Genomic DNA, 25,902 nt, shown 5'->3' with positions numbered 1-25,902 from the left:
AACACAAGTTGGCGAGGCGGTATCCCAAACCTTCAGCCAGGAAGTCAGGGATCTATTCGGTATCTCTACCTCCCCCATCACCAGACCCCCACAACCCCACCCGCATCTAGCCGCTCTCACATTCCACTTCGACCCCCCCTCCGCCTTTGACTCCTACGATACAACACCCAACACTTCCGCCCTTTCATCCCCATCCCAGCCAATCCGCTCTTCCAGTGGACCCAGCCAAGGACCCGCGTCAGCACAAGCAAGCATAGGTCAATATTCATGGCGCGACTCCCGTGTTCAATCTGAACATCGGGATAGCGCCTTGTCCGTTCTCGAGCAGCGATTTACCCGTTATTCCAGCGCTCCTGGAAGGGTTGCGACTGGGAGCTTTCAGCCGGGGTTTACTGCTGGAACGGGCACTCAGCGGACGTTGGGGGATATAGCCCCCGAAGAGACCGACGCGATCAGGAGCTTTTGGGCGGAGATTGGGACTGAAGCACGTAGTGGATCGGATGACGAGTATGCTTATGTGGCGATGCCTGGGGGGGCCGGTATTGGGTATGTCGATTTGGAGGAGGGTGGGGAGGAGGAGTATTTGAACGAGTTGGCGAGTGAGTTAATTTGCCGCTTTGAATACCCTGGTATTACGCAGACTTCTATTGCGACGCCGGCTTGGAGTGATGTTTCTTCGTCTACTTCGAGTGGGTCCTCGCTGAGCAGTGGTGGGTTACCAGGCTGGGGCATTGCGACCCCACCACCACCGTTCTTGGATGGTGAGACTTCGTCGGCTGGGGTTGGAGGTTGGGGTAGTTCCGCCGAGGGGATGGAAGGGGGAGGTGGAGATGCGGGCTCTATGCAAGAGAATCCCCCACACCCATTTAATCAGATAACCAACCTCAGCGCTCCATCCACACTCCCACCCACCTGGGTTGATACTGATACCCTTGCACCGTTTGTCTTTCCTCCTTCGCCAACTAGGGAAGTTCCCTCTATATCAGCTCTTAGTCCGCTACGACACCCTCCTTCTCCTTCACCCACGTTCACACCGGAGGTATATCCCTTCCACGACAGCCCCCGCCCACAATCCCAAGAGCTAGAGAATTGGATAGCGCAGAACCTAGCAGAGTACTCCAACCTTTCCTCCACCTCCGCCTCCGCCTCCGCCCTTCCTTACGCTAACCCCCCAGCATACCCCAACGCGCGCCAGAATCCCACAGCGGCAGACACAACCACTTGCCCAATCTGCTACGAAAATCCGGTTACACGTGGATTCCCGTGCAGTATTCAGGGTGCACAGCACGGGCTTTGCGGCCCGTGCTTCGCAGTGTACGAGGCTTATTGCACGGATGTTGTGCGGTGTCCGCTTTGTCGGCATGAGTTTTTTGGGAGTCAGGTTGCTGTTGTTGGGAGTGAGGTTGGTGGAGAGGGTGAAGGGGTTGGTCTGGTGGATGGTGATGAGGGGTTTGAGGTGGGGAGTGAGGTGGATGGGGAGTATGAAGTTGTTGATGAGGAAGATATTGAGTTTTATATGGGTGGGTATGTGTTGTAGGTATGATATGTTGGTGGATCGTGTATGGTGTGAATGAGATGGGGGTCAGAGGAACTCAATTTGGGGAGTTTTGTCCTGTTTTGCTCTTATGCTCATTGGGTCTTTTTTTTTTGGGGGGGGGGGTACGGGTACTTACGACTAACCACGATACAGCGACTGATGAATATTTCTTTTGTTGGGGGGGTTAATAGAAATGAGGAGGTGATAGATATCAAACCAATTCTTTTTTTTTTTTGGAAATATTAATCTAGAATAGCCTTTCGGCAGTGGTTTGTTTTGTTTATTCATTGAATATCACTCGAGTGTATTTATTAGTGGGCTGGCTTAATATGCCGTAAAAACTCAGGTATGTATCATAATCGAACCGTATGCTATGTCGTTGGAGTTGCCTCCTCTATTAAGGTCGGATGTCTTTTTTTTTTGGTTATTTTTATGTCCCCCAGAGGGGATGAACAGCTCTTTTTTTTTTTTTTTTGCAGTGTTTCTCACCCCTTTTATAAAGGCGGAACTTCGGGAATACATAACACACGGTTTGAATTTTTACTGTAAGATACTGTATATAGTATTATACAGTCAGGAACTCATAGCGTCTTTCAAAGTGGCGGGTACTGTACAGTACTCGAGTATGATACCTTGGCACGGTTAGTGAGTGATCCGCCAACTCACCATGAGCTGTGCAATTCGAGAAAGGCTGTCTTGGCGGAAACAACGACATCATCTGGTTTGGTTGAATCCCGTGAACTCGCGACCTAACCCACTCCCAGTCTGTCTTCCTCACCCTCATTCTTTCAAAGCCCTTAGCCTGAAACCACCCCAGCATTCGTCACCGCCCACGATGTCTGACATATCAATGCCTGATGCAGCTCCCTCTCCCTCACCAACAATTCCCCAAAAGCGTTCAGTTGACATAGACCTCACAGAACAACCACGTCTAATGAAGCACAAAGAGAAGGCAGCCCCTCGTGAGCCTCGCGAGAAGAAGGACTCTTGGAAGAAGAAGGAGTCTTCGAATGTACCCTCGCCTATCGGTACCGGCTCGGGTAAGCACACTCCTGGCGATGACTGGCCAGCTTTGATGCGCTTCCGTCTACCTCCCCCGCAAGAGCAGGATTATTACGGACACCGCGCACCACCGGTAGCCCCGTGCCCGATACCGGAGTTGGAGAATGAATTCTTTTCGGTGAATGATCAGTGAATTGCCCGTTCGCTACCCGTTTTTATCTAATCTCCGTGCTAACGTTGATAGTCCTATGAACCGACGAGGTTTCCGTTACACGCCCTGCGAAGCAAGTCGCATGCTCCCCACTGTCTCCTACCGAAATACAGAGTATGCCCCCTACGCTCCACGGATAAACTTTGAAGACATGAACGCAGCGGTCCACGTAAATCGCAACGGTAGCGCTATCACAACCGCTAAGGGGTGGAGAATGGCACGCGCGAATGTCGGTGTTAGGGAAGGGGACTGGTACTACGAGTGTAAAATAGTCCGCGGGATCCCGTCGGGTGGCCATGTTCGTGTCGGGTGGGCCCGGCGTGAGGCGCCGTTGGATGCGCCGGTTGGATTTGATGGCTACTCGTATGGGATCAGGGATTTATCAGGGCAGAAGGTCCACATGTCCCGTCCGAAGGATTTCCTGGAGGAGAATTTTGAGGAGGGAGATGTCGTCGGATTGCGAATTTGCTTGCCAAGCCTAGATGTGCAGAGAGGTCTCACGGAGGACCCAGTGGTCAGAGCCCGAGATCTGATACGTGATCGTATCCCCATCAGATTCAAGAACCAGCTATGGTTCGAGCAATTTGATTACCAGCCAACGAAGGACATGGAGGAATTGATGAACCCAAGCCCAGGCGCTAAAGCCTGTACGCCACCAAAAACACTTCCGAATTCACTCATCAAAGTCTACAAGAACGGCAAGTACGTCGGAACACCCTGGGAGGACCTCTTTGCCTTCTTACCCCCCGCCTCGAGACCTTTAGCTACCGCAGGCGGACGAGAACTCGACGACGGGACGTTAGGTTATTACCCCGCTGTTAGTGTATTTAGAGGTGCGATTGTTGAGACAAACTTTGGTCCGGACTGGCTGGCTCCACCAGACGTGGAAGATATTTCTGGGATGAGACCTTTATGCGAGCGTTATAACGAGCAGATTGCTGAGGACATTACTTATGACATCGTGGATGAGGTTGGTCTACTCTTCACTAAAGTGCCTGGAGTGGACGATGCCACAGCTGCGCCGGGGGTGGCGGCGGAAGGTGGAGAAAATGGAGGATTAGTGAAAGAGGAAATCAAGGAGATGGTTATGGAGGATGAGTAATGAGTAGGGTGTGCAACATTGTATGTACTATAGGCGTATCAGGCTTCTATATTTCTGTCTCTCCGAGATAACTTTTTCTCCTTTGCTTCCTGCGGACATCTAACTGGATAAAATACCGGCAAGTTTTATCATATGTTAATGATAAAGCTGGTGTTTGGTGGTCGGACGCAGTGGGTTGAACTGTGTTTAGTATTAAAATACCATGTACAGTACGGTGCACCCCGTGGCACTAATAGTTCAATTTAGAACCCAAAACAGCGTAACATATTATTTCTCTAGAACTTCCCTACGCTCCACTGATATTTCGCTGTGTATTTCTGCAACAGAGTGTCTTGGGGAGATGACTCCTGGGTTATCGCTGTAACAGGATGTTCCTCCTTTCGTTCTCGAACAACTCTAGTTTTGGGCATCGGTCCATCTGCAAAGGTCTAAAGATGGAAAATATACTACCAATTATGAAAGGTTCTGTACGTACTCGAAGATACCGTATCATATTACCTTTCCTTGTAACTTATTCTCCACCTGAGTATGGTGCATTAGTCCAACATTCATCAGGGCAGCATATTACAACTGGGTGCGTCCCTACTCCCGCTCTACTCGTACCAGCTCATCGCATTGAACTCTTGCAATACCCGATATAACAATAGTTACAGCACTCGGTCCGCCCCTCCACAACCATCCCCAGTCCCACCGCCAAGCCAGACCCTTACCATCATCTTTGAAGACAACCAATCCACCTCTACTTGGCACCCCACCACGGGTCGCCCCTCCGCCAAAAAGGAAGAGGAAAAAAGGGAAAAAGCTTATCCAAACAACACTTCACCTCACCTCCATAAAAACCCAATCCAATCCACCACTATCCCACAAACAAAAACCCAATGGCGAAATCCGCTCGCTCAAGTCCGTCCCCCTCCCCCCCAGCAGCCAGGGAACAAGAATAAAAAACTGATGCCAAAGAACAGGCCGTACAAAAAGCAACAACGCCCGCCTCCGTGCGACCGTTTTTGCGCCGGCAGACGCAGCACGCGCGCAGCGACTTTCGGAGCGGTTACTAGCCGCCGCGAAAGCTCGGGAGGAAGCTAGGATGCAGGTTGAGAGGGAGGAGCAGGTGAATGGTGATGGTGTGTTTCCCCCATTCGATGTGTGTCTGCCGTGTGCTGATAGGGGGTAGCCGCGCGGGAGAAGGAGGGGGAGCGAATGGAGCTTGACGGGGAAGAAGATAAGGAGAAGAGTGCGGGGTCCCTGAAGAAGATGAAGGGGAAGGGTTCCGCAGGGAGGATTAAGAGGCGGCAGACTTCTAAGCATGCCGTTGTTTTCCCCAGTTTGAGGAAGGGGGGAGGGAAGAAGGCGGGGAGGATTAGCAAAAAGTAGATTGTGTGTGGGTGATTTACTGGGCTTGGTAGAGATGAGGTATTCGGCTGATGGTTATTATGATGACGAGGTAAGATACTGAAAGGTGCCCGTTGTTTGAATACTAATATAACCTTTTTATCTGATACCGCTGCTTGTTTGCTTCCAAATAAGTTCACCTTGTCTATCTTCTTTGTGTTGACCATCGCCGCATATCTGCTCCATCGCTATTCGGGAGAACCCCCGTAGGCTCTCCATATAAGTTACATTCTCTATAGACAACTTTTTTCGTTAAAAAGATACAATTTTTTATTCATACTCTCAAAGTTATCTTTTATTCATTCCTCCGTCTCGCCGCAAACAGGAACTCCCTTATGTGGCTTTAAAAAAGACAGCAAAAGTCCGGTATCGTAGAGATGGGAATACCTTATCCACCAAAAACAATGCGAGAATGTAGAGCATTATGAATCCACTGTTCATGGTGAGCCCTGACTAAAACCCCGCCACCATCCCCGATATAACAAGCACGGTATCAATTCCCGACCCAGTCAGTCTAGGGGATCGGCTTCCAAACAGCTCGGGTGGCTCCACGACTGACGACGTCTTCCTATCTCCTCGAACAGCTTCAGCTTCGAGCCCCGGGCATCTGGCATGCTGACGTAACGTCGTTTTTGGTGAAAGCTGCGTTTTCCGGGATTCAAATACTTTGTCAAGAGCGGGTTCGTTTCCTCCGCCATGTTTTGTACTAGAAGCCCGGCATATTCGGCCGCGGACATTTCTCCGCATCCATTGACAATATCGGCTCCGACTCTCTTAGGCGGCTTGTTTTCGGGCTTTTCTCGTTTCTTTTCTTCGCTCTCTCTTAGAGAAACATATTCTAGGCCTTGTAAGAGGTAAAAGTCGGGTGAGCGTGCTTTCTTAATAACAGAAATAGGCATGTTCGACGTAAACGGAGTGCTTCCTGGGATCCAAGGGACTGCTTCAGGATTAAGATACTGGGGCCCAATTGGATAAGGGGGCGGCTCCCCTGGATAAAGAAATAGAGGAGGGGCCACGATGGGATTATAAAACGGACCTTCGTAAGGAAAGCCATATCCTCCGTAAAGGGATGGATACATCTCACTGTGAAGAGTGGCAGCGTCAATGGAAGGTGCTTGCGGAGCTTCCAGCTCGCTTTCAAGGAGGCCCTGGTGGTTATCGTGGATGTGAAGATGTTCCCTGGTTTTCTGGTTCCACTGGTGAAATGAACCCTTACTCATTGGCAACGATTGCCCATCTCTCATATCCGGTGGATTTAGTTGAGTAGAGGGTCTTGCTGAAGCTTTCGGTGAATTCATAAGTGCGTATTCCGTCTGGGTCTGGCCGTCGTGATCGTCATCAGGAAGCTGAATAGTATAAGCTTCGTTCTCGCGCGGGTCATGATATCCAAATAGAAAGTCGTTACTCCAATCCCCATGCCACCCTTCCCCCCTGACAGAATTCCCGCATTTGTAGGAAGCGTATCCTGTAGCCATGAGGAGGGGTTCGTTAATTCTTCGCGAAGTCAAACGCCCGGCTACACCATTTCTGGACCGACTTTCCTTGATTCCCTTGAATGTAGGCGGTTCTTTACCCTCACGTTTCTGTAGAGCGTAAACCTCTCCAATCGTTTGAATCCGGTAGGTTTTCTCCTTGCTCTTTTCTCCGCAGGAGGGTTTCACTTGAGACTTATTTTCAGCATTTGAGGCACCTCGGACGAGTCTGTCGTTGGGTATTGATTTGAGCTCTTGGGTTGGCAGGGGTTTGACTTGAGGAGACATCTTTGCCCTCGAATCAACATTCTCCTTTTTGGGGTGATACTCATTTGGACCGTTTTCCTCCCCCGGCTTCCGCTCTCTGGAGCACACAATCTCTCCTCCATCTTCAGAGTGCCCTGAGCCATCTGAATCCTCACAGAAAAGTTTGGTGAGGTCAACCCGCAAGTAGCTGCGTGGAAAGCGCATCACTGAGGGAGTAGGTCCGGTCGGCCCGTAAACGTGGGATTGTAAAGAATTTTATTAATGGTTGGGCTCGGTAGGGAACTTTCTTTAGCTGTGTGAGGGGGAGGAGTCGAGGGATCTAAAGAACGAAAACTTCTCCGCGGATTGGTCATGGGTAAAAGGACTGGAGACACGCAATGGTACTACATATCACCTTACGACGAGTTCCCGTGATCACTTTATATGAAGGGGGTAGCTAGGTGTGTTTGGATAGTTTCAATAAGAACGCAAAAACGTTAGACAAGACCAACTTCTACGAGTACAAAACCACCCCAAACCGCCACCGAAACCCATGTTACCCGGACATATTCCATTAATAAACAACCATCCCTCTGAAATCCGATCTTCCGGGCCAGCCCCGAATGATAGTATACCCGCCAGCACGGTCATTTCCTCCCAACGAGTTCCGACATTGGTCAAGAATACTCTGGGTAAATCCTGCAGCAGAATCACACCACAACCAGTAATGGTATTCCGCACAGATACCGATCCTTGCGGACAAGAAGCTAATCAACTCCGTGCACGGTGATCCCCCGTTCCTCCATTGGAGGCACTGCGTTTGCCCCCTTTGGCGAAGCCAATTGTTAGCGACGTACACGTGCCAGCTAAGGGGGCTACCCTCAGTTGTCTCGCACTTGGTGGTCCACTCAGCCTTTGGGTTATTTTCGAAGATTGCCGCTCCAGTGGTGTTGTCAGGGGTGAATTCAAGACCGTAGGCCTTAATGACATCGGCAGGAACAGGGCGCCCAGTAACTTTGAAGAGATGGTCCGGGAATTGTGAGAGGTCCGTGAGGTCGCTTGGCTCCTCCATCCAGTTGTCGGGATTTCCGACGGGTCCAGCGATGATAGGGACGACGAGATAAAGGAGGGAAGTAACGAAAGCAAAGACGAAGGACTTCATTTTGAATGTCTCTAAAAAGGCTTTGTTGAAAAGGTTGTTTGAACAGGGGGTCGTTTTTTTTTGGGTGCTGGGTGTATGTTGCCTTGTGGATCGATGGAGAGAAGTGGGGCGTGGTGGATGTGATAAGAGCAAGATGTGGGGGAGAGAAGGGGGGCAGCGGTCAGAGGTCTACTTATAGAGAGAAGGGAGGGAAGAAGCTTCAACTAAGGGCTGATAGAATAGAAAATCTAGATCCTTTGGAACTGCGCCCAGAGCATTAACCTGCTACCCACAAAAATGCCAATACTATGGCAATATCCAAGTGCCCTGAAACCAAACCCTTCTCAGATATTATGACAGTACGATAATAATATTATCATAATATTATTATAAACTATCATATTTGATGCATAGGATCTCACCCGCTGGCAATTGGATGTTGGTAGACGATTGACATCGCAAGAACCCGAATAATCGGCATTTGCTAGGACGTTGGAGCTATTGCCCCTCCGAGTAGGATCTAGTGCTTTTCCCTTTTGATTTTCTCGGAGAATAGGTCTCTTGGTGTGCTTTTCGCCCCCTTTCCAGAGGAGAAAATTTTGAAATATCATACCTGACGTATGGTTCGTTTATTTGAGCTCTCATGGTAGTTACCCTAACAGCACCAACAAGGATCAGTCTCAAAGCTAGTGAGCTCTTCTATCAAGTTGATAGTTCGACAAATATCTTGTAGAGCGAGCGATTGCATCCCACAAAACACGGCTATCTAGATGAAGAACCACAAACAGCTTCCCCTGCGTTATTGGGGCTCTCAAGCTTCTTCTCCCGGATGTCTTTAAACGGATGGCTGAGGGGTCTGCACTCTACCATACCGCATAAGGTTTGAAGTTAACACATCGCATACTTTAAATGTCTCTTGCTCCCTTAAGTTGTATCCCGCCTCAATCATTCATCAAAAGCCTCATAAGGCTAGCGTATGAGAAAGTTGATTGATTTAACTTGCAAATGGCATAACTAAATAACTTACAGGACCGCTACAACTCGAAGGGAGCGCAATACAAGAGGCTTTGCGGCGATGCATCCAGATGCCCCCGGGACCAAGGAAAAGGGAATTGGGAGCTAGATGGGAGTTTAGCTGTGTGGGATCACATCAGGGTCTGCATGGTACGGGGCTTGGTATCACACCTGTGTGGAAGGGACCGTGGAGTGCTTCCCCCACAATCTCCCTGCCGTCCTGAACCAGGCACAAACGGAGGTGCCATGGGGGCCATGAGTGAGAAACCATGATACATGACTAAGCAGCTGGTGCTGGAGAAAATAAAAGCCGAGAAAATGACGAAATGTCTCAACGGCTTGTTCTCCATTAAGCGAAAAACATGGAGACCCAGGATAATGCACCAGTCATTACGGGTAGAACCGTGAAGGAACAAATATTAGATATGATATTCCAAGTGATACACAGCATGCTGTAAGATTGAGCACATTAAATTTCCTGAATGGTTTTTTTCCCTCGTCCATTCTTTTTTTTTTTTTTTTTTTTTGAGGCTGTCGACGCTTTCTTGTCAAAGAGGGAAAGTTTTCGCCGGTGGGCGGCGGTAGTGTACGAGTACATATTGTGCTGAGTGCGAGTTTAGACAGTCCACCGGCAACTGCTCGAGTAAGTAATGTGAGGGCGGGGAGGTGAGCTATGGATGATGAAAGCGGGTGGATGAATCGCCAAGCAATCATGCTGTGCTCGAGTGCAGCAAAGAGGCCGATTGCTCTCTACCTATGACGATTGCAAGAGGGGAAAAAGTTGAACCATTTTACTCATACTGTGTGCTCGTACAGTACACTCAGCTTCTCTTCTTCCTCTCCCCCCTTTTTACTGACAAGTGAACGACACTCGCATTTTGTGATATTCGTCCAGAATATCATCATACTCAAGAGCCTGTTGTGATATCTCGCTCAGTTCTCCCTCAGGGATAATCCGTCTCTGATCTTCCTGTACTGTGCTCGAGTATTTCTCCCCCGATCTCGCCGTCCCTTTTCATCCCCACCCCCTGCGGGTCCCGGCATTCGCCTTGCTGTTTCCCAGCAGTGCATTAATTGATTTGTGTCTCTCGCTGTGCTCGAGTATCGCAGTTGGGGGAGAGTGGGAGGAAAGAGAGGAAAAAAAAGGGGGGAAAGGAAAGTAGGGGCCACCCTGCAGTGGTCGAGCAGCTACCTAGGTTATCATACCGTGATCCTCACCCATCACCACGAGACACTCACGTTACTCCCCAAACCGCCCCCTCACCCTCCTATCAAGTTACCTCCCCACATCCATTATTCCCTCCATACAGTACCGTACCAGTACACCTACGCACTCACACACCAGAAAGACCAACAAACACACCACTCCCACCACCACCACCACCACCACTTGGATCTCCCCCTATTATTATTATTACCATTTTCCTTCCCACACGCATACCTACATAATTTGTGAGGACCCGGCTATTCGTAACCATGGGGAATAACCCCTCCCGAACATCTGCCCAGCCGCAGCAGCAACAGCACCACCACCACCAACATCATCACCTCAACCAGCAGCACTCCACCCCTACCTCACCCCCGATAGCAAATGTCCCCGCCCGTGCCGCATCAACCTCATCATCTCGGACAACAATCAACCGCCGGAATAGTCTTCAGCCGGCACCATCGAAGCACACCAGCGCCTCGACCTCTGTGCCCCCAGAGGACCCCCTCCCCCGCAATGAACCTGCGAGCGCTATCGAAGCGCGCTACATACCCCAGGGGCGACGTGAGAGCATCGCAGAGGCAATCTCATCCGTGCCATGGACTATCATTCATACTACTCCGCGGCCAACCCCTGGCTTTGACGACGAGGACGCGTTGACTTCTCCGACCCTTCGAAAATTGCAGACGGAAAACAGCACTCCCACTGCGGCCGGAGAGGATCTCCCTTCTCGAGTGGGCACCCCACTGTCCGCCGGACCGCATGCCGATCCTTTGACCAAGAGAGGGAGCATGGGATCGACTACCACCGTTGACGATGAAGAAGTAGATGTTGCCGATACGAGAACAATCCCCACACTCGTCCAATGGTTGCAGGGCGGTCACAAAGTATATGTTACGGGCACATTTTCCAATTGGCGGAAGAGGTTTAAATTGAATAGGAGGTTTGCTCCCCTCCCTTCCTCTGCCTTACCCTCCCCCTCCTTGGTGCTAAAGTAATCATCCACAGCCCAGACGACGAGACGCTGTCAGCAGTCGTACCCCTCCCGCCAGGCACCCACCACTTGAAATTTTTCGTTGATGGGGAGATGCGAACATCCGATAACCTTCCTACAGCAGTAGACGACACAGGAATCCTAGTGAACTACCTCGAGGTGAACGCCGACGACATGCCCCCACTCGACCGCCAACACTCTCCACCGTCGCCATCAGGCTCCACGCATCACCCTCACGCTTCGGCAAATCTCCTCTCGAACCTGTCAAAGAAAAAGAAGCGATACACAAAGGAGATACCCGCCTACCTTCGCGATTTTGACGATGGCGGGGAAGATGGTCACAGGATTGGGAATGAAGATGGGGATATTCCGGCGCCGCCCAGCCTACCGATGATGTTACAGAAGGTTATCCTGAATACGAGTTCTGCAATGAAGGGTGACGCGAGTGTGCTCGGGATACCGAATCATGTGGTTTTGAACCACTTGGCTACCAGTTCTATCAAGAATCAGGTTTTGGCGGTTAGCGCTACCACGCGATATCGGAAGAAGGCATTCCCCCTGTCCCTTTCCTCCGCCAAATTTTTTCTTCTCTATTATTTAGCAGAATCTAATTTTTCCCTTTTCCCCTTTGATAGTACGTTACGACGATACTGTATAAATCAACAACGGAATGATAATGGTGACGGAGGCTGTATTTTTATTATTTTTTAGCTTTCTTTCTTTCTTTTTTTTTTTTTCTTCCTTAGTTCTTAAAATGGCTACACTGTACTGTACGGGAAAGTGAACGACCGGGGAAAAAGGCAATCACTAGGAAATCTTAGGCCCAAATATTATCATTAAGAGGGGCCGGGGGACAAGGGAGGGGGACCAATGCATGTATTCAAAATACCATATCTGAATACCCCAATCAAATAACCGAGGTTAACTATATAAATCGCCACGCAACTATTTGCTGTTTTTGTTTTACTTGCAGGGACGTAAATAACGCATCGAGTTAAGTTACCATAGATAGAATCGACACTTATCATATGGGGCCAGGCACTACCGACGCTCTCTATCTGATAGTAATAGCTAGTATGATACTTGTAATCGCAGCTACGATGCTACCGGCACCGATAGTATACTTAATACAGTTTTGCTCACCAATATCATAGCTTATCGGTATGTTATTATTGCGCCTCACGTGTGTGTGAACCCAATTTCATTCTTCTATCTCGTGTATGTGTGCCGTACAGTACGAGTACTCAGGATGGGCGTGGGGGGGGGGGGGGCCGGGGAAGTACTCGAGTACTTGCATCGGTTGGTTGGTAAATTTACTATACTCGAGTACGGGATGTCAAATGTGATATGTGCTATGCCTCTCCGTAACACTGGATTCTAATGCTGCCTACCAAATCACAGTTGGTGGTGGGTGCCCATTTTTTCGTGGTTCTGCTCTTGGTGGGGGGAGTGGGAAGGCGGGAGTTGTGGCACTATGGAGTGCTCGGGCATTTGCAAAAATCGGAAACTGGGGGTGGCAATGTAGGGATTATTTTGCCAATAATCAGAAACCCGGGATACACGCGGTTTCCTCAAAATTCCGCTGGTGTCGTTCCGTGAGGCCCGGGGACTTGAGAGTGTTTTTTTTCTTCTTCCACGGGTGTAGTAAACTGATACTATGACTGGGCCACTTGAGGCTCCAGTTTTGACTTCCTATGATACCCGTTGTTACACTATCTTGTCATATCCACTACCTACCGCCCTCGTCCTCCAGACTCTCCGGTTTCCAGCTCTCAAGGTCATCTTGTCATCGCATGATTAACAAACCTGGACGATCACCTTTTTCCAATTTCATGGACACACCCGAGCAAGTATTGTGCGATACTAGTGACTTAGTTTTTTTTCTTTTTTCTGCTCGTGGTATCATACCCGGGGGGAAGGTATCGTATCATACCATTGTGAATTTCCTATGATAAAGGCTTAAAGGGATTTGCAAGGTTCGTGGGTTTTGGGATTGCCCGGGATCCGGAGGGAGAGAGGGAGAGAGAGAGGGTTTGGGGTGATGCCTGCTCTATAAATTTACCGCATAATCTGGCGAAAACCGGGAAGGCGCTGGTACGATACTTTCAAAATAAGATTTTTATCCCAGCTAGATCATTCTCGAAATCGCGATGTGACTTTCAGGAGCTAACTCTTTACAGCTAGGACCGCACCTACCAAGCCACTACTGGCTCTTTGGCAAATCGTGGGCTTCACTTCAGCCGCTTCTTATTTCAACGTAAAAGTGTCTGCCGGTCTTTCGCCAGGGGTGTTTATGGTTTGTATGATAAGCGCTTTTCGGGACATGATTTGTCACTCGGTGTTTTGTTATCTGTTTGCTTCCGCTACTTAACTACCGTACTGGCTAGTCGCAAGGCTGGTTTCTGGGGCATAGTTGCTAGCGGAAACGCTGCAAGCGCTCCCGTCTGAAGGCTCAATCAATAGTGTAAGGATTCTGCTTATAGTTGCTTCTCGTATATTGGATATTCTCGGAAACCGGTGTCCCTAGTAGCGTTAGGGGTAGCGAGAAGTAAACGTAATTCGTTCGAACAAAGTGTGGTGTATGGGAGCGGTGTCTTGGCCACGGGTGATGGCTGCGGGGGGGGGGTTGTTTTGTCGGGTACAGCAGAGTCGTTTTAGGTCGGGCTCGCATGTGGGAAAAGCTCTCTATCGTGATATATTTACCTGGAAGTGGGTTTGACAATATCATCAATTTTGGTTTAGAGTTGTGCTAGTATGATAGTTGTCCTCTCATTTTTAGCTGCTTGGGGATTCCCAAGCCCACTCCAGCTTGACTTCTCATTCCATGGCAAGGGCGTGCTGATATCAAATTCCCCTTTACGGAAATGGCTGCATAAAATTTCTAATACGGATAGTTGAAGCATTTCTAGCGACAATTAAATTCAATACGCTTAATAGGTGTTTTCTTCTTCTTCCAATCCGTTTTCTAAGATTTAGTCTTCTATTCAATGGTTACTGAGAGAATTGAAAGAAGTAGCTTGTGAGCGTTGAGAATAAAAGCCTCTGGTGAGATTATCAGTTGCAGTCTTCCAGAGCTCTTGCTTAACCACTATATCCAAAACCCGGAACGTGCATCTTCCAAACCATCAATTACGTAATTGTTCACCAAATCGGGTTCATCTTCCTTCACGCCTTATACCCGAGTACACCATGTCCACCATCCAGCTTCCCCATGGTGACATACACGAGCTACCGGCAAGCGAGCCAGATCCGGTTCAGTCAACGCACGATCCGTCTTCTGCAGCTTCTAGTGATCCTGGCTTGTTAGGAACCAGAGACCCAATCACGAACCAGCCATTCGCCGCTCCTTCCTTACTTAGCGGCGTGATCCATAGTCGTATTTATAATATCTATGGCAGAGTTCGGTTTGATAGCCCCTCAAACCCTGGTGCAGCGATTTCCGGAGCAATTAGAACTGGGACCTGGAGAGTTGAGGAAGGTGGCCGGTTGGTCGAGAACGTGTTGGTGCTTACTCCTGATGAGGGACCCGAACCTATTAATACTGCTACTCTACCAGATATCCCTTCGGATTCTCAGGAGGATAGCCATTCTCATAACGGAGGTAGTAGAAATTATGGCGGTGATGAAAGCGGAGACCTCGAGGTGATGTGGTACGAGGGAGAGGAGTATTTTGAGGAAAGACGCCGCGATAACACCGGGCGAGTGGTATCGTCAATTGTAAGTATAACAGATCCAATGGATAGCTGTCTGAAGCTTGCATTAACCCATTGCAGTTCCTCCCGCTCCTTCCTGTTACTCTTGAGACCAGTAGGAATGACCTTGCTGGTCGTGCCACTACTACCGGAGACCGGGGGCAACGTGATAACACAGCTCCAATCTTTCTCAATGCTGCCGGAGAGATAGACATAAACCTCATCCCTCACGCCCCAAGAACTGACCTCCCCCCCCCTCCTCCTCTGATCCCATTGCCGAGACTCACGGAGGAACCGCCAGCAACTTGGTTTGAGGGCATGAGTGAAGATTCCAGGTGTCCTGTTTTGTTTCAGCCCGACTATGTCGTTGAGTACTCGTTCCCGTGCGGACACGCGCTTTGCAGGTGGTGCTATGAGCAGATTTGTCTGCTTTCGAGTCAGCCGGTTTGTCCACTTTGTCGGAGGCGGATTTAGGTGGAGGGTGTAAAGTTTACTACAAGAAGGCAAAGAGATAGTAGTGGGCGCGATTCAATTTACCGTATGTGTTTTCTCCCATCATATGAGCTGGGCTACCCCATTTATAGTGAGTATGTTGGAGTTGGAATGGCGATATTTGGTTGTCTGGTGTTGGAGCTGCGTTAAGGTCGGTTATGATTTGATACACCTGGGTTTGTTATTGGGGGGATGGGGTATTAGAAATGAGTGCGGGTTTTTTTTTGTATCATACGCACATCCGTATACTCTTCCCTCCCTGGTAATTGACTGCTTTTCCCAGAGGCAAGTTTCTGGTTGTAACGGGAATGACGGGTAGACAAGGCTTCCAAGGTACACACCACTCCAGGAGCTGGGGGGAGACTACATCGAGAATAGGACTGAGAACAAGACCAAGGAAAGGACCAGACAGGGAACAGGGCCAGGAACAAGAAAACAGAACTGTAGACAGTACTGACGACGGGAGGAAAACCCAGGAACAAGAGAAACTGGATGACGGAGGATAGACTAATCAGCAGACAGAACAGAGGGTGGTTGTTGAATGGTTAGATGTACAGGAAGAGATAACAGGTTGCATGAGGAGAAAAGAAAGAGGAAGAAGGAGAAATAAGTAGGAGGAGAGAAGAATTGTAAACCAACAGGCACCATAACAAGAAAACATGGTGTTGCCCTAACAAATATGCCCACCCAGGGCAACAGGAGCTCCTCACATTGTAAAGAATATCATTCATAAAAGGCTTAAGCTGACTTTCATAAAAGAACAAGGGAAAGAAACAAAAGAAAGAGAAGGAAAGAAAAGATAAGAAAAGAAAAGTAAGGTGAGGTAAAATAGAGTGGTGAGAAAGAAAGAAAAAAGGAAAGAAACAGTATATATATTATGACTGTTAGGTGGAGACAAACTGATAAACTTCAGAGTTGTCTAGGCCAACCAAGATGTGTTTCTGTAGACGGAGATTATCTAGGAAGGCTCGGATTTCATTCGTTTCATTTATGACTACTAAGAGTGAAGTAAAGTAGGAAAAGTAGAGCAGAATCGTGAAGACAATATTTTATTGTTAAGGTTTCTTCTCTGTTGATTGATGATGTCTAAAAGCTTGAGAGACACTTCAATATTTATATTCCACGTCTAAGTGTTCACGGACTACAGCTATCTATTATACAACTATGTACCTCTCTGATTATAACTCACAATGTTGAGTATTCTTCAAAAGATGTAAACATCTGAAAAGCCTGAAAATTACCGTACCCTTTTCAGTAATTTCAATATTGCTAACTAGGAACTGTGCTGTTCTCAATAGTAATTATCTGATCATCAGAGTCTTTAGACTTATGCCCTAGTTCTCAAGTCGAACTGAGTTGATCCCAATTGACTCCGTCGTTGATGAAATGATCAGTTTTATCTGCGGGTTGTATCTGCAGAGGTAGTGGTAATTGTAAACTTCCTAAGTCATTTGACTTCAAACCTCTATAACTCCATATCCAACCAATAGATATCTTCCAGATAACTTCCTACTAATTCACAAGAAGCTATTCTACCAGATTGATAGATAATCCCTCAGTTAGCAACTCCTAGTTGCTCTGAGTAGTAGGGTTTCAATGGCCATTCTAGTATTGTAAATTATTCCCGCAACCATAGCGTATTCTTGGATTCAGTTGTAACACTCTGTGAAGTCCATTGACTTCTGTGGTAGTATTCTTCAGAGTTCTAGACTCTTCTAGTTATCATAGGATGGGTGCAAATGTATTGGTTTCTTGTTGAGATCCTTTACCATTCAATACCATATCTTCATGCAAAAACATCCCGTTACTTAAAATCCATGCCAAAAATATCACATCTTTGAAGCCTAGTAACTCTCTGAGTAGTTGACGGATTCACTCCATTCTACTTCTTAGACCTAGCCAAAGGTCCCCTCTTATATATCCTGTGAACAGAATTCGATCAAACAAACAATAGCGACATATATGGTCTTATTCTTATGCCTTCAATTCTATGGCATGATAGTCACAGAATGCAACTGAGATTAATATGTATGATGATATGTGGGCCCCATAAGGTAGCCAGAGGGGGGTATTGGAGACCAGAGATTCCGATTCTGAGTGGGGTTACCCTACTTAGGATAGTTTCTAGGTATCAGATCCCGGTATTCCTAACAGTAACACTGGTCTTCTTGTTAATAATACCAATTGTTAACACCTTTGTTCTTTGTATACTATTAGTATTCCTTAACAGACTAGTAGTCTACAGCACATCCAAAATATCTTGTTTACAAGAATAGCAAGATCTGGAAAGTATCCTTAGTAATCTACTTGTCTGCTATTCCCCTCACCAATCTTTTATTTTTCTCTTTAGACAGGAGGTTTGAAGACAAAACACTATCCAATCTTCATTATCTTTTCTCCCATGCTGAGCTTTGGGGCTTCATAGGCCTGGACACGAACCTTTATCATAGGGTTATAACTATATTACCATCTCTAGCTGTTGGGAGCTTCTGGCCTTCTCTGTTAGGTAATGGCTTTATAAACCTTCTCCCCCCTTTCTTGTAGCACACTTACCTTTTCAATCATGAAGGATTTCTACTATTCTTACAGCTGTATATGCTTTTCCACTCAATTGAATGTTACTACCACCCAGTTGGAGTTCCTGAAAAAATGTAGTTGGTATTGCACTACCTCTGATTACTCACCATTCAGACAGCTGGTTACAACTCAGTTTGTTACTAGAATGCCTGGGCCATAATCTCTCCTCAACTTTCAGATCAGTTTCCTGTCTGCTAAATGGAATTGGATTGCCTGTTGAACTTCCCACTCATTAGAGGCTAGGCTGGGAAAAACCTGAGGGCTTTGTTCATTTCAAGGAGATTTCTTTGATTTAGCTTTCCTTTATATTTCATTTCTTAAGAGAACAAGGTATGAGTTTTCTTGTTGTCTCCAGCAGATTTCTCTTTTTGGGCCTGTGTATTGACTTTGTCACTAGTGGCATGAGGGATTTTCTTATGCAGGAAGATTCTTATCCTTGCTTCTTTAGTGGCTTGGCTTAGTGTGGGTTCTTACTTTGAGGGTTTGATGTGTGGTTGGACTCATACCAGAGGGACTTGGGGTGACTTGTTTTTTCCCTAGACCTATGGAGGAGGCATTTGACCAGCATATCTTAGGATTAAATCAGGGGCTCCTGCATGGTCTTTATATGATAGTAGAGATTTGTGTCTAATGAAGCAAATAAATTCTAGGATTTAACAAAAAAAAAACAAAAAAACATCCTTAGTTTGCAATAAATCATCAAGACTGAAACTTCACGCTGGGGTCTTATTCCATCGATCTCTTGGGGAGTAGTGATAGACTAAATGGCATATCTGGCAACGCTGCCACTGTTCCGTTTGTCAACCATTCCACATACAAAGTAACCGTTCCGAAATGGAGGAAAAAAGATTTTTGTATGGGGAACGGTCGACGAACGGAACGCTTGCATCGTTTCCAAACAAGCCTCTAAGGGAATTTGTCATGCGGACAAATATTGCCTCCATGTGTTCAAGCGATATCTGCTTTCCAGCGCTCAACACAAAATCGTTTCCCTGGTAAGAGCCATACTTCCATCCACATGTTGGATCGAGTTATCATTCTAAACTTATGAAGCGATAATTCTATTTGTGGTACCTAATACGATACCATTATTGCCTCAGTTGCCATTCCCACAAATGCCAACTCTCTTTTAGTCTTTGGGCATTTGTTCATGAACACTGCCGTGATTGGCTTGGTTGAGATTGTCCTTGAAGCTCGCCCCCGAAAGTCCCAAAGCGCTACCGATAATCAGCATCGTTGTTGACCTTTCGCACCGAGTATCCTAGTAAGAAGTTCTATGCTTTTCCAAGGTATTGATAATACTATCCCCCAATTCGTTAATATAATTCCACCCTTCCAAAAGTTTATTAGCTGCCCTGCTAGCTATTACTTGTTGCTTAAATTTAATGGAGGGGAGGGGGCCTCTCAATTGGTTAGTCAGCGCCCCAAATGAGTGGACACGACCCAGTCTAAGCCTACTGAAAGTCAGGCCAGACTAAAGCCGTGTCCAGCAAATTACAGTCCGAATGAGCCCGAAAAAAAGCTGGTGCATCTTTAACACCCAAAAAGAAGAGAATCCAAGCAACAATTCAATCTTCAACCCCAATATATCGGGGGGAACAGGAAAGCGCAGGTATGATCTGAACTCTACGTATAATGCTATTCCCTCCTAATATTTATTTATACAAAGCACTTAAGTTACCGGATATTATCTGTAGCTATCAGCTTTCCATTCAGTCTCACTGCTAATCCCCATACCTAGGAGGTAAAAGAGCTTGATTTTCAGTTTCTCTTTTCTGAGGTCTCTACGAGAGCAGAATTCAGGATGTTGAGATTTGGCCTTGGAGTTTTGGGGTAAGTGGAATATAGAGGTTCCTAATTCCGGAACGCTGGTTCTGGAAATGTGGTGTCGGGTTGTGGACTTGGGGAGAGCAAAAAGAAAAACAGAAGCTGGGCTCGGGGAGATATGTCCGCTTGCAGCCTTTGAGGTGGAATAAGGAGCTGGCTCATTGTCGCTGGCTCTTAGTTAGTTGTTGTGTTTGAAGGACGTCGGGTGTGGGGAACCTGGAGGGCTTCCTCTTCAATTTGTATCATGAATTTGAGGATTGGGTGAATGAGGGTTATTTGCGTTCGCCTGGTTTTTTCTTCCTAAATACAAACGATAGAATGCAAATTAAACCTAGGAAAACTATTTCGCTTGTCACGTGATCCCTCTTGTTCCAGGTATGATAGCTAATTAGTTTACCAGGTAACCCCATATGCTGCTTAGGACCCTTTTTAGCCAATTTGTCATCCTATCGAAAGAACCATGTCCCAGGTCCATGGACCCAGACTGATGTTCCCGTGGTTACAAGAGGAGCATCCCTGTCACACTCATGATTGGGCTCGTTGGATGGCTTGCCGTCGCCTTAACCGGCGGTCTTTTCAAGACACCCTTTTCAAAAAAATCAATGCTCTTACCCTCTACTAGAGATGCCATGCAAAGAGAGCCCGAGACTCTTGGTAACACCGATTATGTACTCACGGTAAAGTATAGAGACGCCCATTGCAGTCTCCTCTTCTGCTATGACCACATGTCCATACTATCTCTTTTATGTTGTCTCAGTTAGTGGTTGTGTTTCTAGTATTTCCTCTTCGCGTAGCCCAAAAGGGCAACTCCGACACCCGGCATATCTATCTTGTATTTGGGTGCTTACTGCACCACTTTAGTGGCTCTCTTTTTTACATTCTCTCATTTCTCCGCTCTTCTCCATGGGCGAGTTATACGTTGCAACCCCTATTTCAAACGCCCAATTCGGGAGTGGTTGTGCCTATCTGCCCTCCTCGTGCCCCACGGCGGGGCATGCCAGATATACACTACCCTTGAAAATATTCCATTGCCGAGTGATAAACTATGACTACAGTTACCAATGGAATTCGAAGGATACCAATTTTCTTTCCAGGCGCAATTCCAGAAAGCTCAAGAAGCCCAGAACGGTTTCATCCTCGAAACCCCCACAGCGCACAATTCTTGCCTTTTCAAGAAGTCAACTTTCAAATCGGTCGACATTTCTATCAGAGTTTCAGGTGATTTCTGTGACGAACTCCGATATATAAGATAAGTGCACCACCTCACAAAAAACACCAACGCTCGCCCTCAGTTCCAGCGAGCAACAATATCACCTCAAAGCACGCATCCCGCATCGAACGGCCTCCGGCCAATATCGTCACAACAACATCTGCCCGGAAATGCTCAACCAGATCAAGTCCCTCCTCGTTAGTTGCCGTTGCTTCAAACCTCCGGAGGACGGAACCTCCTCCCCTCCTTTCCCCCCTATCAGGAGGGGACCCTCTGAAGATCCTGTGTCCCCCAAAGCTAAGACAGACCTCACCACCAAACCCCCTGTAACCCCCGCGCGCCCCCATACTCCTACCCCAAATCCCACTGCCCCCTCCCAGGACGAAAACGAGGCGTTCAAAATACCCGGCCCACCAACCTGGGAAATCCCCCGTGACTCACCCGTCGTCGCCGAGACGGCCGAGGAGGATATGGGAAGGTACATGACGCGCTGTATCGACTGCCTGGAGAGGAAGGGGGAAGTCATCCCAGGGTGTGGGCACGGGGTTTGCCAGAAGTGCTTTGAGAGGTGTGGGAGGAATGAAAGGTGCATCGGTTGCCGGTCTATCTTGGGACTCTAAGGGGTGGTGAGTGGAGTAGGGAGGGGTTGGAAAGAGGTGGAAGGCAACAGGGAATTATAGGTAACTGTTTTGTTTTGGAGGTACGCTGTGGCAGAATACTTATTTTTTGGGGGTTGAAGGGTTTCTGTAAGGATTGCAGAGACGGGATTTGGGCGGGGATAACGAGACGTGGTGCTTTCTTTTTTTGCATTTCCTGAAATTTTTTGTATTGAATGATGGATGATTGTGTCTCAATATTACAATCACTTTAACCAAAGAGACTACAAAAAGAGTAGCGAATTTTGGGTCGCAAGACTACTTCACTATTCCGAGAATCTCATAGTGTGATATGCACCATATATTTTACCTATTTGCCAACTTGTGCATAGTACACTGAAGGATTTTGGGATAGTCGGTTATAACCAAACATCACCGTGATGCCCAGAAAACGGAGCGTTTGCCTAAATATAACTGACCTTACTTACCATACGGTGCTTTAACAACACTACATTCCGGCATTCTGGACAGCTGGGTATAGGCTCAACACAGTGTATCTGAAGTACGAATTATGCTGATACAAGTCCCGACCCGCAGCAATGTTTCAATATCAGAAAATTATCAAACCGATACGCCAACCGTGCTCCAAGGCTTCCCGCTCATAACCGGATGGACAGTTGCCTGGCTACGGGCACCCGCCAAATGCCCCGGGATCGAGACCCCCAAGGCTATTCTATGCGCCAAGATCACAGATGAAAAACATTGTACCTGCATCCAAACAACGATGGGGCGCTGAGAAAGCGGTTACTCGTCGGTTGGCGCTGGGGCCTGCAGACCCCCATATCGGTAGACTCCAGAGCAGGCAGAAAACTGTGACCCGTGGCGCGTGGTCCAATGTGGATACTATCCCCAACGAACCCGTTTTAACGTCCCATACAACCACCTCGAGAGCCAAAAACCGAGGTCGGCTACACACAGTGAACATTCCAATAAACATGAAACTTTCATTTCCTGTCTTTCTATTTGGGCCTACCCCGGCCGTTGAATTTATGTAACTCAACAAAACCCAGGGCAATACACAGCAGCACAGGCCCATCGCGCTTATTAAAGTGGGGAAATTCGGGTGATATGACAACAGCAATGTTTAAAACAGAAGAGAACGGAAGACAAGTAATTACAGCAGTTATGATTAATCTATCATGCTACCAGACACGCCTTTTTACGCCACCCGGGATAACTCACCTAAGGGCAGTAGCAATACATGAGGGTATAGTACAATACACAGCACGCCTCCGTCGTGTCGTGAGAATGTCACAATCTGACTAAAAAGTACAAAGGTATTATTCATTAGTTTGAAAGGAAAAGGAGAGGAGCATAAAAGAGATCTAGATATCGTCCCAGATGGGTTTCAAAGTACCGGCTCTGCCGGACCTCACCATATCGTCCTTAATTTCCTTGGCTTTGATGAGGATCTCCTCCTTGGTGCGGGTGTATCCGCTGCGGGAGTCCAAGACAATGACTTTGCCGGGTTCTAGATGGATGTTAGTATGTACGACAGTCGATATGGGGATGGGGGCAACATACCAGCTTTCTGGACCTGTGCAAGGCGTCGGAAGAGCGCTTTTAGTTCCGGGCTAGACCAAGCCCGGTCCTCACGGACTTGCGGTGAGTCATCATCCTCGCTTTCGCGGCGGCGTTTCGATCGGCGGGGGGTATTAGATGGTCTGCTCCCGAAGCTTTCTATACGAACGATTTCGACAGGAGCATCGTCGCCGATCACCGGGGCTGTCGAGCCAAGGAACTCCAAGTCTGAGAGTGAATCGTGGGACGATGGGACCGAGGGAGGCGGCCTCGCTTCGGGGGTTGGGAGAGCCCCTTGGGTGCGATACCTGGACGGGTTCGAGCGGGTGCTTCTCATCGGAGTTTGGGGCTCTACGGGGTTCAGTTTTGCAGACGCAAGAGCCTCATTTTCTCGCACTACTGAGTTCCTATTGATGCGTTTCCAATTGATACCGTCGCGTGGTGCCTCTTCCTCGAATCCCCTTTGCTCCAACATAGTTTCGACCATCTGGGCACTCCTGGTACCAGATATGATTCCAGCACCAAGATTCTCAAGAAGAGCTTCGACATCTCTGTGAGCGTCTCTGATCTCAGAAACCATGCTGCTGATATTTAAAGAGAAATCTGCCAGTGCCTCTAATGCACCATTGTCGGGGCGCTCCTCCTCGGCCAACTTGCGAATGATTTCCCGCAGAATTCGAGTGTACCCGGAGCGGGAATCAATGCCATCTCGAAGCTCCATCAGCTGGTTAGCAGTACCCGTAGTCGCTTCGAGCTGCTCCTTGAACGTCTGTAGTGCCTCACGAGATTTTTCGAGCTTTGCCCCGAGAGCGGTGGCTAGGGACATTTCACATTGGGGATCATCCTCTCCACTAGCCACAGGTTCCGATCCGACTTCAACTTCACCGTTTTCCCCACCATCGGCCTCCGCAGATAACTGCTTCCTAATGGCTTCATCCACATCCTCGTAGTTCCGAGGATTAAACTCGACGTCATTGCTTTCGGACTCTAGGTCTTCTACCTCCTCCTCTTCAATCTCATCTATCTGAGCAATCGCACTGGTCACAACGTTGTTCATGAGTTCTTCCACTACTTTTTCAGGACTCTCTTGCGACCTGTCGGCTGGCAAAAGATCACCATGCCCGTCTTCGGAACCAGAGGGAGCCTGCTCTTCCCTCGGAGATAAGAGCGTAGTATGTCTATCGGCGGGCTGTTTTTCCTTCAATTGGAGAGGGTCATGCGAGGCTGATAGGCGTGCGCCCCCTCCTTCCTCGTCTTCGCTCGGGATCCCCTCTTCTATCCTTCGTTCCGTTTCTTCCGCCAATCCCTTCTCCCTAGCCTCCATCGTAGCGAGACTTGAGCGATTTCTGTTATTCTGGGCACTCGAGCGAGGCTTCCCCGCTGCCTTTTGTGCCCCAGCAGCAACGATATCCCATGGCAGGCTTTTCCGTGGGCTTCTCCGAGGTCGGCGAGTAGCGAGAGGTAACCTCGCTTCGATAGCAGGTTCGGCAGCTTCTACAACATCGTCGCCTCGAACCTCTAGTGTGGTCGCGCGCACACGTTTGCGTGGTCTTGAGGGGAGTGTTGGTGATGACTCGCTGTCTTGGTCGATGACTATTGGAGAGATAAACCCCCCGATTCCTTGCGTGGTGGCTTCTTGCTCACCTAATCCTCTTTCTTCTTCGGTTACTGGAGGGGCTTTACGCTTTGAGCGGGGCCCATAAGGGAGCGATACTAGAGGGCCCGAGGAATTATTCCTCGTTGCTCTTGGCATTGAGATAAATATTTAGATTGCTGGGGAAAGTGCCGCTTGTAGCAGATTAGTGGAGAGGCGGGATGTTAGTGGTGTTGCAGGTGAATGTGGTATGTCGCGCGCTGAGGCAGCTGAGGGAGCTGAGGGATTGTTTATTATTGAAGTTGGGACGCTGTCAGAGTAAGCTAGTGGTCCGTGCGCCATTTTGTGGTCGCGGGTGACGGCCTACTGTAGCACAGTTCGTACTCAAAACTCGAACAATGGCATTCATTCAGCCTCAACCTCATTAGGCTCGGGACGATCCAACCAACCCCACCCCTAACCACCATAGGGCTACCGGTGTACTCGAGTATCTGTACAGCAGTATCAAACTATGATATCATACCAAATAATATGGCCGTCTCCAATCGCCAAATTTTCCTCACTAACCTTTCCTTAATCCTCTTTCAGTCCGCAGTTCTTTGGGGACCAGTACTGGTACCGACACGTTACCAGTTTTCAATTCCCACACGCCCCAACAGAAAAAACTAGTCGCCAAGGAATCAATAAAATACATTAGTGCATACGAAAGCACAGAGAACTATGACAATAAGATATCCATGGTAGGCTAGAACCGCGTGTCGGAATTTGTGCTTCTCATGGACTCCGCCCAGGGCCTCTAGGTAAAGCACGGGAAACCCAGCTCACCATCGGATCAAAACACAGGTTATCGCTGGGCATGATCATGCAAGCATTCACTCGACTCTTTAAAAACTGGAAATTCGAATCCCTGTTCAAAGCATATGGTAGCCTATCACAGTTTATAATATTATTAGTTACAGAGACATTCGGACTCTTCTAATCGGGCATAATATCAACTCCAAGAAGAATCCATAATATC

General features: G+C 48.0%; 5 protein-coding genes; 3 read left to right on the top strand and 2 right to left on the bottom strand.

The window, feature by feature from the left end:
• Positions 1–2,721: 2,721 nt before the first annotated feature.
• Positions 2,722–4,133, top strand: GSTUM_00007948001 (uncharacterized protein; the record flags this gene model as incomplete). XM_002839753.2 has 1 exon in its annotated part: positions 2,722–4,133. The coding sequence occupies one exon, from the start codon at positions 2,722–2,724 to the stop codon at positions 3,850–3,852; it is 1,131 nt and encodes a 376-aa protein (XP_002839799.1). The 3' UTR covers positions 3,853–4,133.
• A 498-nt stretch (positions 4,134–4,631) lies between these two features.
• GSTUM_00007947001 (uncharacterized protein) lies at positions 4,632–5,356 on the top strand. XM_002839752.2 has 3 exons: positions 4,632–4,752; positions 4,815–4,973; positions 5,024–5,356. The coding sequence occupies exons 1-3, from the start codon at positions 4,731–4,733 to the stop codon at positions 5,221–5,223; spliced, it is 381 nt and encodes a 126-aa protein (XP_002839798.1). The 5' UTR covers positions 4,632–4,730; the 3' UTR covers positions 5,224–5,356.
• Positions 5,357–5,507: 151 nt separating this feature from the next.
• On the bottom strand, positions 5,508–7,329 carry GSTUM_00007946001 (uncharacterized protein). XM_002839751.2 has 1 exon: positions 5,508–7,329. The coding sequence occupies exon 1, from the start codon at positions 6,999–7,001 to the stop codon at positions 5,751–5,753; it is 1,251 nt and encodes a 416-aa protein (XP_002839797.1). The 5' UTR covers positions 7,002–7,329; the 3' UTR covers positions 5,508–5,750.
• Positions 7,330–9,980: 2,651 nt separating this feature from the next.
• On the top strand, positions 9,981–12,204 carry GSTUM_00007945001 (uncharacterized protein). XM_002839750.2 has 2 exons: positions 9,981–11,264; positions 11,330–12,204. Exons 1-2 carry the CDS (start codon positions 10,591–10,593, stop codon positions 12,024–12,026), a joined length of 1,371 nt encoding a protein of 456 aa, XP_002839796.1. The 5' UTR covers positions 9,981–10,590; the 3' UTR covers positions 12,027–12,204.
• A 10,890-nt stretch (positions 12,205–23,094) lies between these two features.
• On the bottom strand, positions 23,095–25,173 carry GSTUM_00007944001 (uncharacterized protein; the record flags this gene model as incomplete). XM_002839749.2 has 2 exons in its annotated part: positions 23,294–25,173; positions 23,095–23,240 (listed from the first exon to the last, which is right to left on the bottom strand). Exons 1-2 carry the CDS (start codon positions 25,041–25,043, stop codon positions 23,095–23,097), a joined length of 1,896 nt encoding a protein of 631 aa, XP_002839795.1. The 5' UTR covers positions 25,044–25,173.
• Between the last annotated feature and the right edge of the window lie 729 nt (positions 25,174–25,902).

This window comes from Tuber melanosporum (assembly GCF_000151645.1).
Source record: "Tuber melanosporum whole genome shotgun sequence assembly, scaffold_40, strain Mel28".
NCBI classification, from domain to species: domain Eukaryota; kingdom Fungi; phylum Ascomycota; class Pezizomycetes; order Pezizales; family Tuberaceae; genus Tuber; species Tuber melanosporum.
This window is presented reverse-complemented; position numbering and strand designations above follow the sequence as displayed.